The sequence below is a fragment of the Panicum virgatum genome, chromosome 3K, assembly GCF_016808335.1.
Source record: "Panicum virgatum strain AP13 chromosome 3K, P.virgatum_v5, whole genome shotgun sequence".
NCBI lineage: Eukaryota > Viridiplantae > Streptophyta > Magnoliopsida > Poales > Poaceae > Panicum > Panicum virgatum.
In genome coordinates this window covers 48,451,560-48,465,570 of record NC_053138.1, presented here as the reverse complement: position 1 = coordinate 48,465,570, position 14,011 = coordinate 48,451,560, and the positions used below count along the sequence as shown (strand labels likewise).

At 41.5% G+C, this 14,011-nt stretch overlaps 2 protein-coding genes across 2 annotated transcripts; both read right to left on the bottom strand.

The window, feature by feature from the left end:
• Positions 1–2,195, bottom strand: LOC120699417 (11-beta-hydroxysteroid dehydrogenase A-like). The gene is made up of 6 exons (XM_039983404.1): positions 1,762–2,195; positions 1,210–1,402; positions 1,050–1,135; positions 819–950; positions 569–733; positions 1–470 (listed from the first exon to the last, which is right to left on the bottom strand). The coding sequence occupies exons 1-6, from the start codon at positions 1,942–1,944 to the stop codon at positions 183–185; spliced, it is 1,047 nt and encodes a 348-aa protein (XP_039839338.1). The 5' UTR covers positions 1,945–2,195; the 3' UTR covers positions 1–182.
• Positions 2,196–9,461: 7,266 nt separating this feature from the next.
• LOC120699416 lies at positions 9,462–10,585 on the bottom strand. Its single transcript, XM_039983403.1, has one exon. The coding sequence runs from the start codon at positions 10,495–10,497 to the stop codon at positions 9,766–9,768; it is 732 nt and encodes a 243-aa protein (XP_039839337.1). The 5' UTR covers positions 10,498–10,585; the 3' UTR covers positions 9,462–9,765.
• Between the last annotated feature and the right edge of the window lie 3,426 nt (positions 10,586–14,011).

The window sequence follows — 14,011 nt, the reverse complement described above, 5'->3', positions numbered from 1 at the left end:
AATAAAAGAAGAAATGGACAGACCACCACCAGAGCATGCCTTATTCATTATCAGGTACACAGCACATTAACATGACAACAGCAGTTTCCAACCAGAGTTCTGTACTTCACCCATTCTATGGGAGCCGATCAAAGTTGATGCTCAAAGAGCCTAGAAGCAAGTTGCACTTCGGGCACCGGACCTCAATCGGTCTTGACGTCGTCGGAGCGCAGTGAAGTTGGGTACAGCAGCTGCTTCCCACCAGCCTCAGCCATCGTCTTGCTCAGGGCGTCGGTTTGCCTCGCGCCATGACCGTGCATGTACAGGAGGCGGTAGCAGGTCTCGACGATCTCCGGCGCAAACACCCTCCACAGGTACATCGCCCTGAACCATGCCGGCACGGTGAGGTAGCGCTCACCCTGGCAGGCCGCCTGCACCATGGCCCTGGCGCAGTTCTTCGCGTACTCCACTGGGAACAAACCAATTTGAGCCTGAAACATTGTCATGTTGAGTACATATTTTGAATGTGTTAGTTCCAACATCCAGCCAAATAGCAGATCACATCAATTGAGAGTAGCAGTGTTCTCACATCGCGCATTTCTTGATCAACCTCCATTTCTCCTTGATCCTTGAGGTATTTCCCTTTGGACATCTCGGACTCGATCCACCCAGGCGTTACTATTGTGATCCCAATTTCGCTTCCGAGCTCGGTTCGCAGCGTCTCAAAGAAGTTTATCAGGGCAGCATTGGCAGCCTGAGCACAAATATAGGCAAAACTGTCATCAGTTGCAACTCTCAACATACTGCAATTCAGTGGAACGGATGAATAAAATTTGTACATTATAGAAGCTCATTCTCGGGACAGGATTCCATCCTGTTGCAGAAGCCGTGACAACTATTCTCCCTCGGCTCCTTTTCAGATATGGAAGTGCAGCAAAGGTTGTCTGAACTGAACCCCAGAAGTTCACATCCTGAAAAAGCATTACAGGCTTATCAGTTCAGTATCTATGGATACCATGCATGCATGGACAAACAATCAAGCAAAGGAACTGAAATTCAGTAAATATTACAAGCTGGGAACTGTAGTTTTTGACATATGGAATCTCCTGAAACGCCCCCACGCTCGCGATGCCAGCATTGCACACAAGATGGTCCACTGAATATGAGCAATGTTAGACAGCAGAGATTCAGAAGCGACATCGCCTGAATTTGTTTGATAGTCGCGCTTACATCGGTCGTAGTGACTGATCGCGGTCTGAACAAATCTCTTGCAGTCATCAGGGTTAGCGACATCGCCCGGTAGAACGATCACGTCACGTGCACCAAGCTCGATTGCTGTGTCGGCAACCTGACGGAGGCTCGACTCCCTTCGTGCGACTAGGACTAGGGAGGCCCGCTTCATGGCGTACTGGTAGGCCAGTTGCTGCAGAGAAAACATCATCAAGCGTAAGTGAAGCTAAGAGTTCATCTTCCTCATGGGTTTCATAAATGTTCTGAACTACAGCAAACAGCCAAGTAATTCAAGATGAACAGAGTAGTAGTCTACTGGTAGACAGATAATCTCAGTTATTCTAAGCTCTTACTCCAAGGCTGATGCAAATAGTATAAAAAAGTAATTTCGAAGCTACTTAACATTTTCAAGAAATTAGTACTATTCGAAGCACCTTAACATTTTCAAGAAATTAGTACTATCTAGCAACCATGATGAGTAGTACAGTACAGTACTCTGGACATGGAAAGCAGAGCATCTCGCATGTTGTTAAGACTCAGTCAGCGAGTCACCTCGCCGATGCCGGAGGAGGCGCCGGTGATGAGGACCACCTTGCCGGCGACGTCCTCAGGGAAGAGCCAGGAGAGGAAGGAGTAGCAGGTCTTGAAGAGGTAGTACGGCGGGTAGAAGAGCAGCAGGCTGGCCACCATGGCCGGCGTCCCCACCCAGTTGAGCACCCCGTTCACCAGATCCATGGCGCCCCACCCCACACACGGCCTCCTCCTGGCTCCTCAAATCTGTTGTCCCGCTGGGAGCTCAGGAAGACGAGACTCTGTTGTATGGATGTGTCAGCTGTGAGTGCAGAACGGAGAGCGAGGCCGGGATGTTCTTGCAATAATCCTGCGAGCCCAGAAGCCCTGCCGTGTGCTTGCGTGGATTGGGGGAAGCTCTGCTCGGCGACACGTAGCTGCGGGGGTGGAGACGTGGCGGCGGAGGGCGGCGGGGCCCTGGAGAGCGGTGGAGAGTTGCTGGCTGTGGCTGGACGTGGCGAGCTCTTTCGTTTCTTGGTCTGGGTGAAGGGACACGTCGCGGGGGATCTCGCGTGCACCGCGCTGACAAATTGGCTGGACCAGAAATGCTACGCCGCTGGAACCGGGCCAGAAGGAATGTGGCATGAGATGGAAACTGCAGCCGGGCCCGGCTCTAAATTTTGTAACTAATATCTTCCCGGAAGAAATGGGCTGAGATGGCCCACTTGCTGTAATTCCTTACTGCCAAGATATAAAAAAAGGCCCTCTCCAAAAAAAAGATATAAAAAAGGCTTACAAAATGTTGGCCGGAGATACAACAACACGAGGTCCAATTGGCAGGTGTTTTTCTTTTTTGCTCTTTTGTTGACGCCAATCACATTTTTGCCTCCCTGAACTTTGGGCCGAGTCTGTTTTTCTCCCTAAACTTTGAAACCGGCCGACCAGCCTCCTCGGACTCCCAAAACCGGTTGCAGGACCTTCTTGAGCGGGTTTGAAGGCGGTTTTACTATTTTTCTTTTATATTTATTTTAACTAAATCTTTAAAAAAATCATAGTAAATTACAAAAAATCATAAAATAGAAAATCCAATTTTGTTGGACTCCACATGAGTAGATATACGCAATGAACATATTATATGGTACACTTTATTACAATTTTTTTGCTATATCTTTATATATATACTTTTCTATAATTAATTTATAGCTACAGTTTTCGTCATCCAATTACTATAACATTTTTATGGTGGGATAATCATTATATGTTTTTATTACAGTTTTCTATAATTAAAATTTTTATCTAGGTTTATCTATAGATTCATCTAGATTTTTATATAGATTTATCTAGTTTATATAGATAAATCTATAGGTCAGTCAAACATTATCCAATAATTATAAAATTTTTACTACAGCTCAATCACATAATGATTAATCCACCATAAAAATTTCACCATAGTTGGACGAAGAAAACTATAGCTATAAATTAATTACAGAAAAGTATATATCTAAAGATATAGAAAAAACATTATACTAAAATATATCATATAATATGTTCACTGCGTATATCTACTCATGTGAAATCCAACAAAATTAAATTTTCAATTTTATGATTTTTTTGTGATTTATTATAATTTTTTAAATATTCAGTTAAAATAAACATAAAAGAAAAATAATAAAACCACCCTCAAACCCGCTCAAGGAGGTCCTGCGACCGGTTTCGGGAGTTTGAGGAAGCTGGTCGTCCGATTTTAAAGTTCAGGGAGGAAAAGAGGATTCGGCCGAAAGTTTAGGAAGACAAAAAGAACTTTTTCCATTGCAGAAGTGGTTCGCTTGGTGGGCCGCTCACTTCTTTGTTTTCACCCCGGCCCAAGTTATAGGGTTGTCTTACATCTTCTTCCCATAAATCTTATACATTTTCTGAAAGTATTTTTCTTACGTTCCAATGTTGGAGATTCGTGTAGATTGTATCATATGACACGAATTTAACAAATCAACCGTCCGTGCGGTCCATAGTATCCGGCTGTGTGCTTCTCCGCACAACGGATGAGTCGGGATGGGCTCGCAAAGTACCAAGTGAGACTGTGCGCGAGGGTGGCCTTTTGGATTTCAATCTTCAAATGTATTTTTCTTTCAAACAGTGAATTTACTTTTTCAATCCATTTGAACCACTAGGTTATTGAGAATTAATCCAACGCAATGAGATCCAATATGAATATGTTCTGATTTTTTTAAAAAATTAATATTTTGAATGAAGTAGTTTAATATTTTTTTATTTTATTTCAACAGTTTCATATCAAATGTTGAACTAGTTTATCTGAAGTGTTGATTTACCTTTTATGGATTATTGAACCAAGCTTTTAAAATGTTGAAATATGATATGTATGAAATATCAAACTAGTTTATCTATAATAGTAATATAGTGATATCAAAATGTTGTACCAGGTCAATATTTTCTTATGAAATATTTTAATTAGATTAAAAGGTTTTAATAAAATGTTTCAAAATTTATCGAGTCCCTTTAAAATGCATGAAACCATGAAATGTGTATTATAGTACACTATATGGATTATGAAAGGCAGAAATAAAAATATGTTATCCTGTGTGTATACATTTTTCAAATGAAACTAAAAACTACTCTGTACCTGATCCTCCAACAGATGGTGGCAGCGGGGTGGGAAGGAAAAGCAAGCGTCATCGTTTGGGGCTTTGGGCAGTAGGAGATCGGAACTCAACTAGCGGGCTGTCATAATTTGGACTAGGTCGGTTGTTGGGCCTAAAGATACATAGACTAACTATCTTCCACAAGACAGATAGGAGGCCCCTCCTCTTTGCTTCATTTCAGTTCTATAAAAGTTCGGCCGCTGTGACGGATTCCATGCGGACAGAGACGCCTCACGCCATTCGCCAGTTGGGATTTCTGCGCCGACTTCCACGAGGAGACCATTCACTAGTGAGGATTTCTGTGTAGGAGGTTTTAGAAGAGGCGACGGCTTCCGCGAGAGAGACCATTAACTGGCTATAGTTTCATCATAGGGGAGGGGATCTTCGATTGACCTCTTTGTTTCGCTGGTGGATTAGTTTGTGCGGTTTGCTGATCCCTCTCTTAATGCCCTACTGTGATGTTTCCTTCATTCCTTCCACGATGTATGCAAATCGATAGGTGTGCATTGGAGATGTGTAGATGCAACTATCTGCAGATGGTACTGTTTATCCCATTTTGGTTCCTTATTTAATTCCTTTTCAATTGTAGTATGCATATTCCCATTAGTATGTCTAACCATGTATTTAAAGAATTGTCTATGCATTACATAAATTGTATGCTTCTACCAAAAGATTTTGCTTAAACCATAGCTAGTCCTTTGCTTATCGATGATGTGGTTGATGGATGCATTTAAAGCCAACCATACTATTCTGTGAAGTTCACAATCATATTTCTCTATGCTGAATTTACTTGAAGCTTTGTGATCTCTTCCACCAGTTCATAACTTTTGTTCTACAAATTCAATAAACTTTCTCATGGGTCAAATATTTTTTTGTTCCATGCAGAACGAGCATTTTTGTTCCATGTGATTTCCGTATATGTTCCAGTAGTTCACAATTTTTGCTCCACAAGTTCAATAAATTTGTTTCCCTAATCAAATCTTTTAGATCCATGTCGAGTTGAGAATATTCATTCCATTGCTCAGTACATTTGTTCTTTTTTATCAGAACTTTTGTTCTATTTATTGACTCAGGCTTTTGATCTATCATCTATGTTATATATGTCTACATTTGTTCTACTAGTTCAAAATATTTTTTCGACGTGTTTAGATCATTTGTTCCATGAGTTAATCATATTTGTTCCCAATGGATTGATATTTTGTTTCCTGTGATACATATAACTATTCATTCAATAGAAAATTTAGTAACTAATATCTTCACGGAAGAATGCGCTGGAGGTGCACCTAAGCAAACATATGTGCACCTAAGGGTCACCAATTTATACCCCTATCAAAGCAAACATCCGTGCCAACTCATATTTTGAATCACTATGGTGAATGCCTATAGTCCATGAACATCGCAATAAATAGATTTTGCATTTGATACTTTCTGATTGTTTGTGTGCTCTTTTCCCTTATTTATGTAATCTTCAGTATGTCTGAAAGAAAATACGCTGGCTCTTGCACAGGCAGGATATATTTCTTTTTTTCTAAAGAAATTGCCTAGGGACATCTCGTAAAGATTGGCTTACTAATAATGATTGGTATAGAGGATTTTGAAAACTTGCCCCTATTCTTTGTTGTATGTCATACTTCTTTTCACGAATAAAAAGTATGTCATACTTGTGTGGTACCACAACATAAGACATGCTTTAAATCAGGCACTCGAGGTTTATATTGATGACCAAACTAAAAGGTATTATTTGTCCCGTTCGAGATCATCTTTTTAATACTATTGTTTTGGAGTCATGCCTTTGTCGTACTCCAATATATTTCAGCATTATGAAAAAGAGTGCCTGTATTTAGAAAAAATCAGTAACACAAGTGAAATAGCCTCCAAAATTTATATTTAACACAATAAGATAAAATCCATTAAAAAAACTTATGTAAATTTTACATGTGCCAATTTAGTTACACATCGATCTCATTAATCTGCAACCTCTCTCCACCTTTGCATATGCCATTTTCTTAGTGTCTCATCAGCCCTCGTCTGAAAGATCAATGAGATAGGTGAAAGGGAAACCAAGTGAAGGAACAAAATATCTTACAGATGTGTCTTTGACCTAATTTACTTAATTTTTTGCGAGTAGACCTAACTTACTTAATTTTTTGCTACGGTACTCCGAAATAACTGTGGACTGTAGATCTTGAAGGTGAAAATAAAATATTACCTCCTAGGAGGTAATAGTATCTATATATATTTAATTCTAAAAATAGAGAAAATATAGGAACTAGCTTTCCATTAGATCTAACCTCTAAAATATCTAACGGGACAGATAAAGTTTCATTGTTTTAACGTGACACAATTTCTTGTTCATGATGAGAGTGCGTACGAAAGAATTTCGTTTTTCAATGTGAACGTCAAAACGTGTCAGGTCACTACATGGGTGCGTCAGCCACCAAGAAAAAGATTTGAGGCACCTGATTGACATACGCATCCCAATTGCCACTTCTTCCATCAAATGGCCATTTATTTTTTTCCCCATAACTAAACATGATATGGTTAATGGGTTGACACTTTAGAGAATAATAATGGCATGTGACGTTTTAATTCAAAAAATAGGAAAAATATCTTCTTATTAGATCAAGTTATACAAGCATGAGTGTATCAGATCAAACGATTACTTTTTCCTAACATGAATGGTGAACGTGCGTGACATGGATTTGTTCATAACAAAAACGTGACATGGGAGACATGTGAAGGAACACTTGAAGATTTGGTTATTTTTATGGCACATACCAAACAACTAGTTATAAGATGAAATTTGTTCCTTCTGTAGGTTTGATTTGAATCATACAATACCTGGTTGTGTTGAGATGGCTGGCATTTTTTTTCATGATGCGTACGTGAGGAGCTGGCTCTCCGCGCATGAAAGCTTATAGGAAACGGAAGCTGCATGATTTGCAGGATATTGTTGGGATTTTAATCCTATTTAATTCCAAAAATCAACGGCTGTGGTTTCTTTTGACTCTCTTATGTCTTAGGAGGTAATCTATTATCTTATTATTTGGCCAACAAACGGAGCCTCCACGTTCGCTCTCAAGACCTAGGAATTCCCACAATAATCGAAGAAAAAATAAAAATTACCCACCACTGCCATTACGATAAAAATTAGCTCAAAATACCCGTATGCCTAATTAAAAATTACCCACCAATGCTATTATGAAAAATTAAATATAAAATAGCATTTAGCTATGTATTCGTTACAAACATATATTATTAATAAAAACTAAAGCTAACAACAATCAATCAAAATAAAAAGAAAATAAGAATAATTCTGCCATTACGACAAAAATTAGCCTAAAATACCCGTGTGCCTAATTAAAAATTACCCACCAATGCCATTATGAAAAATTAAATACAAAATAGCATTTAGCTATGTATCCGTTACAAACATATATTATTAGTAAAAACTAAAACTAACAACAATCAATCAAAACAAAAAGAAAATAAGAATAATTATATGCATAATATTATTAAAGCTCAATAAATCAAATTGTTATTATAGGTAGATCATATTTGAATTGTTTTAACAAAAAATAAGACATAATTTACGATAATGAATAGGGTGATGTATGGTAACAAATAGTATAATATTTAAAAAATAGTAAGAATACAACAACATATAAATTTTTTAATTTTCAATACTAGCCACGCAAATACGCGGGTCATATGCCTAGTTGGAGTACCATAGCAAAGCCCTTAACTAGCTTCTTCACATCCCGTGTACAACAACTGCAAGTTTTTTGAAAAATGTAGCAAGCCATCTTAGCAATACGTGGTGCTATCAGGCGTGGAGAATATTCCCAGCAGCAACATAATTAAAGGATGGTGGTCCTCGATCACACCACAAAAGAAGAACCGAGCAACATGCAGAGCACTGAATGAAGAAGTTCCTTCCTTACATGCAAAGAAAACCGATGTCTTGCAGTCGCAGAATCTTTTGCATTCGCGACCTGATTTCAGAGCTCCGAGTGACGCAGAATTTCATCTCCAGAATGCAACAAGGAACAGGCCACGTGGAGTAACGCTACAACCACTTAGAGGCTTCACTTGCGAAGAAATGTCACTTAGAGGCTTCACTTGCGAAGGAACAGGCCACGTGGAGTAACGCTACAACCACAGGTCGCAAAAGCATGCACATCTCCTTTTTCACGGGAACATATTCTTGCACAAAAAAGCAGCATTACTACAGTGGCTGGCAAAGTAGAATATTGGCTTTCGTCGTTTTCTTGTTGGTCCTGCTTTGGTACACGAAACTAATCCGGTTTTATGATTCCAGGATCCTGTAAAAAAATACTAATAACATGGATATTCACAAAACATTTGATTCTCTACTCTTTTTTAGGATATATCTGTTAGTAGCAGTGGCGGAGCGTCGTTGGGGCCATACGGAGCTCCGGCCCCCCTTGCCATGGAAAATCTCCACTAGTTGAACACTAATTCATTAGATTAGCAGTTTAATTAACAAGGCTGCCCCCCCCCCCCCCCCCCCCCCCCCCTTGATTCATTGTTCAGGCTCCGCCATGGTTAGTAGATAGCCCGAGAAATGTCAACTCTTGTAAACAAGAAAAAAATTAAATGCATCTAGGTTAACAACAAGCACTACTGTGATGCTAGTTTACCTAGCATGATTGTTTGACAGTCGTTCCTTTGTACACATATATATAGTGGAGTTCAAAAGGTAGCAAGCCTTCCTAATTGCCATTTGACATGAACAAATCATTTTCTGGGCTTGTTTGGTTGCACATGGGTTCATTCCAAGCCGGGAATGATAGAAATAATAAGAGACGTAACAAGAGACAGGGTTTCATTCCATGTTAGAACCCGGTCTCTTCTTACGTCTCTTATTATTTCTATCATTCTTGGCTTGGAATGGATCTATGTGCAACCGAACAAGCCCTTACTAGGGATTCAGTACAAATATGCTCGCCTTGAAGTTTCAAGCATGAAACTGAACGTACTGGTTGGAAATTCTGGAAAGAAAAATGCCGGATCGGAGATGGTACGGTACGGTCTTGTACTTTCACAAAGAACCAACTCAGCTTAATCAGCATATCACAGCTTAATCAGCATATCAGCATAGGACACATAAAAAGGACAGAGAACTGGGCGTGCCCCTGGTAGAATGGGGAATGAACTAGCCAGGGCTCGAACTCCGATACCCACGCTATGTTTTTCTTGGTGTGGCTGGAGATTAATCTGCCTTCTGACCTCTAAAAAATAAATAAAAAGGACACATTAAAAACATTGTCCACATCATACTTAATTAACTTATTTACATTCATGTAACATCTATTCGATTACACGTAAGAAAGTTCTAAAGCACGAAGACGTCCTCGGAAAATGATCAGTAGCAGCACAAGGGCATCCTTGCCTCCTCTAGCTGCCTCTCCATATTGAACCTCGCGATGAAGTCCTCCACACGACGGTTCAGCTCGTCGGCCGTCGGCAGGTCCCACTCCTCGCTTTCCTCTTCCATTGCGCGCTCTTGTTGCACATCTCCACTCACATCCTCTCCTAGCTCGAACTCAAGGTCTCCTCCCTCTTCCTCTTCTTCCTGCAATTCATCGATGTTTTGCAGAAGTAACCGATTAACTTTCTCCTTGCACTGATTCACCCTCACACCATCCTTTCCAACAGAGGTTTCCCGTTTTTCAGGTACCACAATTAGCATCTGCACATCCTTTTCTTCGTCTACTACCATTGCCATCTTGTTTTCTTGTTCTTGCTTGCTCACCCCGGTGATCGTTGGAAGAAACACCTTTGTTAGTATGATATCTTCATGCTTCTGAATATCTTGTTGCATATCCTCGTCATTTGCAGCAGCGATATCGCCAGTCTTCATCAGCTTGCTTCTGCGACGTGAGAGCTTCGACTCACTTACAAGGTACACAACGATGATGTTGGAGAAGATGAAGAGGCACTTCGGCGCAATGATAGCCGAGACAACAGAAGGGAGAGACTCCATGAAATTCTTTATGCAAGAGTACAAGTGGGACAGCCAAGTTACCACGGACAGGATGATTATCGCAAGAAGAGTGGCCTTCATGCAGCTTCGGACGTCCATGACTATGGTCATGGGAGTTGTACAGCTGCAGCTTGTGTAATCTGTAGCTGTGCTCAAGCGTGGAAGAAGATGAGAAGAAACACATGAGAGCACAAAAGCAGCTATGGAACGGATGGGGTGTATTTATAGTAGTAGTGTGGAGGTGTTGGAACTCTTCATTGGTTAAGTTATTCCCGTCCGGAATTCTTCTTTGCTTGAGTTATTCCCTCAAAGAAAATGATATCTCTCTTTTCCACGTGTGATGTTCTTCTGCTTTTTCACAAATGCACGCTTAGGATGTGACGGCTTCTATCTTATTGTTGCCTTGAGATTTCATTTCAAGCCATCCTCCGTGGTCTCCATCCGTTACAAATTATAGGTCCTTTAGCTTTTTAACCTAAAGTTTGACCACTCATCTTATTCAATTTTTTTTGCAAAATAACACTTCTTTTGTTGTGTCTTGATTTATCAATACAATTTATTTAAGAATGATTTGAATTAACTATGTTTGCATAAATTTTTTGAATAACACAAGCGGTCAAACTTGAGGTAAAAAGTCAAACGACCTATAATTTAGAACGGAGTAAGTACCATCGATCCGAAAAACATCTAGCAAATTGGCATATGTCTATCCTTACTTTCACTGTCGCAGGGACTTATGGTTGTAAGGGCAAAGTTATCTTCTGAGAGGTCAAGTTAACAAGTACCTTGACCTCATATATTATGATGAGTGATTATCGTGATGACTTGGAGGTTTTGGCGTGTTAGCTTGATTTTGTCTTGTGTTTGTGTCAGGCTAACTGCTGTGTGTGCGTTTTATTTATTTTCTTGTGTTTCCTTCTTCAGTGCCCGTGTTGAGCGTTAAGTGTTGACGGGTGGTCAACACGTGGAGTGGACTAACCGTGATGTAGTCGCGACTCTGTGGAGATTGCGCCGTGTGCTTGGTCTTTGGTTGCAGGTACATGGGCGTCAAGTGTCGACGGAGAGCTGCCGTGGAGGTGCTGTGGCCGATGGACTGTGTGGTGGACGGCGGTGAAGGGCAGCCGGGACCGGAGCTCGGGCCGGGCGGCAGCTGTGGCGTCCACTCCTGGATCGAGGGCGCAAGCGACGACGGAAGGCGGGTTTCTTGGTTTGCGCCACAAAACCAAGGAGGCGGACGTCGGTTGAAGACGCAAAGTCATGGAGGCACGGGCGTCGGTCTCGGGACTGGCAGAGGCGACGGGCGTCGACGGCGTCTAGGTCCTCGCTGCGGGCGAGGAGGTGACGAGTGTCGGGCGGCGTCTAGGGCCGTCAGGAGGCCGAGGCGGGAATGGCATCTATGGCCACGGCGTGGAGGCGGGAATCTTCCCGCGCGTGGAGTTTTGGCGGTTTACTCAAAACCGGCCATCTACCCTGGTTTCACGGACATTCCAAAACCGTGGACCAGATCTCAAGATGGCCGCATCGTGGAGAAGACTTCGTTGCGAAGAAAGAACCTCAGCCGTCAGATGAGATCGTGTACAGGGAGAATCTGCAGACCAACCGGTCCCTGGCACCGGTCTGACCGGTCTAACCAACCGGTCTGACTGGTCCATGGAACCAGTCTGACCGGTCTCCGCGGGTATAAATACCCCTTCACTTGTATTAGGTTAGTGTGGCTTTTGTATCTTGTCCGTGGATTGTTCTGTTCCTCCCAGGCCGCCGCCCCTGTATCTCTCTCCCAGTTCTTCTCTTTAGAGTAGGATTTGATCATGGATTTGTGAGACTTTGTATTGGATTTGATTGGGAAAGGAGGCCCCATCCTCCATGTACCCTTTGGGCTTTTGAATCAATCCAATCCCGTCCCTCTTGTACTCTTTTGTGATGGATTTTCGTTTCGTTTTTGATGCACATGATTGCGACGGTTCGTAGAGCTCTTTGTAGTGATTCCCGTGCCCCTATCCTCGTGCCAAACCCTCTGGATTCACGAGTTCCTTCGAATTGAAGTTTTTGAGTTCTTGAGAAAACCCCAATCTTTCTTGATTTTCCCTCAAATTCTTAAGTTTCATTGATCTTTTGGGAAAGATCTCTTGGGGATATGTTCGCAGGTTAGTTGCGGAGGTATCCTCCAAATTGCGCTGGATTTGGACTTCATTTGCTCGAGATTCCTCTTTTGAAGTCTTGTTCACGGGTTTTTCTAGGTGGCACCTGTCAGACCGGACGACAAGACCAGTCAAAACCTGTTCAGGCCATGACTGGTCAGACCGGTCCGTTGCACCGGTCAGACCGGTCCAAGCAGTCGAGTTCTGCGATTTGCATCGTATTGACTCTTTTGCTTCCGCGTAGCTTCCTAGGGCTTTTCGCAAGGAGATAGTTTATCCATAGCTACTCTCTCATATACTAGGTTCGAGGGATTGTGGTGATTTTTGGGATATAGGCCGACGGATTGATTTCGAAAGAAATTTTGATCGGCTCTCGTTCACCCCGCTCTGGTCGCCAGTTTCGGTCCCTCATCTTCGATAGAATGAAATAATGTTTGTTACAATTCTATAGTATTGCCGTTGAATGTTTTACAGTTTTAAAAATCTGTGTTCGATTTTTTTTCTTTTTTGCTTAAATCTAGTTTGTCTGGGCTATTTTCGTATGTCTAGATGCGCCAATAATTTGTTCGCCATCGGATGCAAGCTAATTTAGTAACGAGTAAGTGTCCCGTCGCTAGAGTCTAGAGTGCATGCCACTGATGAGCTAAATCTAGCAGACAATGCCAACCAAGTTTTTGTTCCAACCCATGGATGCATTGCACTTGTCCAGAGGTACCAGCTGGCTTGCAATGGATTTCTATGGTCTGCCGTGAGCTAGATTCCATTGGAAATTATATTGTGTGCCCCATAAATAGCCACCATGCCTTCGCACAACTTGCAAATAGATATGCATGCGTTTTTGTTGAAATATGAAAAGTGTGAGATTATACTATGAAGAAGAACTAGGGGATAGGTTCCAAGGGCCGCTTTTGGCTGATAACCGGAGTTTACTGATACTTGTTGAGATATCTGCAATGCAATGAAAATACTGCTAAGCATTCTGAATTTCAATAGGACGAATCACCCAATCCAAGATAGAAACCTGTGCTATGCGATGTTAAGGAAAAATTCTCAAGAGGAATAAAACACGGGTTCAAGTCCTAGTGCTTTTCATGTTCGACAGTTCACTTTTCAAAAGTGAAAGCCAAATTTTATTTACAAGATAAAGGATGAAGCCAAGGAGCTCATGGCGCAGTGGAAAGGCCACTGGCCGGAAGGCTCCCGCCCAGGGTTTGAACCCTAGGTGTGGCACCTTAAACTGACCCCTTGGGGTATCCCTTTCAAAAAAAAAAGATAAAGGATGAAATCTCCAGATGGCAAATTATTTCTGATTACTGTAAACTGTAACGGTTTTTATCTCATTGTTTGGCACATACTTATAGGATCGATGCTATGGTTGCTGAATTTTTGGATGGTATCTGTTGAACCTTCGTAGGCATGTGTAAGAACACAGCTGTATGCAATCATACATGAAAGTTTCTAGTTCAACAGTTCATCCTGAACAAGAT

Coding starts and splice junctions, on each gene's coding strand:
- LOC120699417 (XM_039983404.1), bottom strand. CDS start 1,944: ATGGATCTGGTGAACGGGGTGCTCAACTGGGTGGGGACGCCGGCCATG. Junction 1,403..1,761: donor CCTCCTCCGGCATCGGCGAG/GTGACTCGCTGA, acceptor TTTTCTCTGCAG/CAACTGGCCTACCAGTACGC. Junction 951..1,049: donor AAAACTACAGTTCCCAGCTT/GTAATATTTACT, acceptor ATGCTTTTTCAG/GATGTGAACTTCTGGGGTTC.
- LOC120699416 (XM_039983403.1), bottom strand. CDS start 10,497: ATGACCATAGTCATGGACGTCCGAAGCTGCATGAAGGCCACTCTTCTT.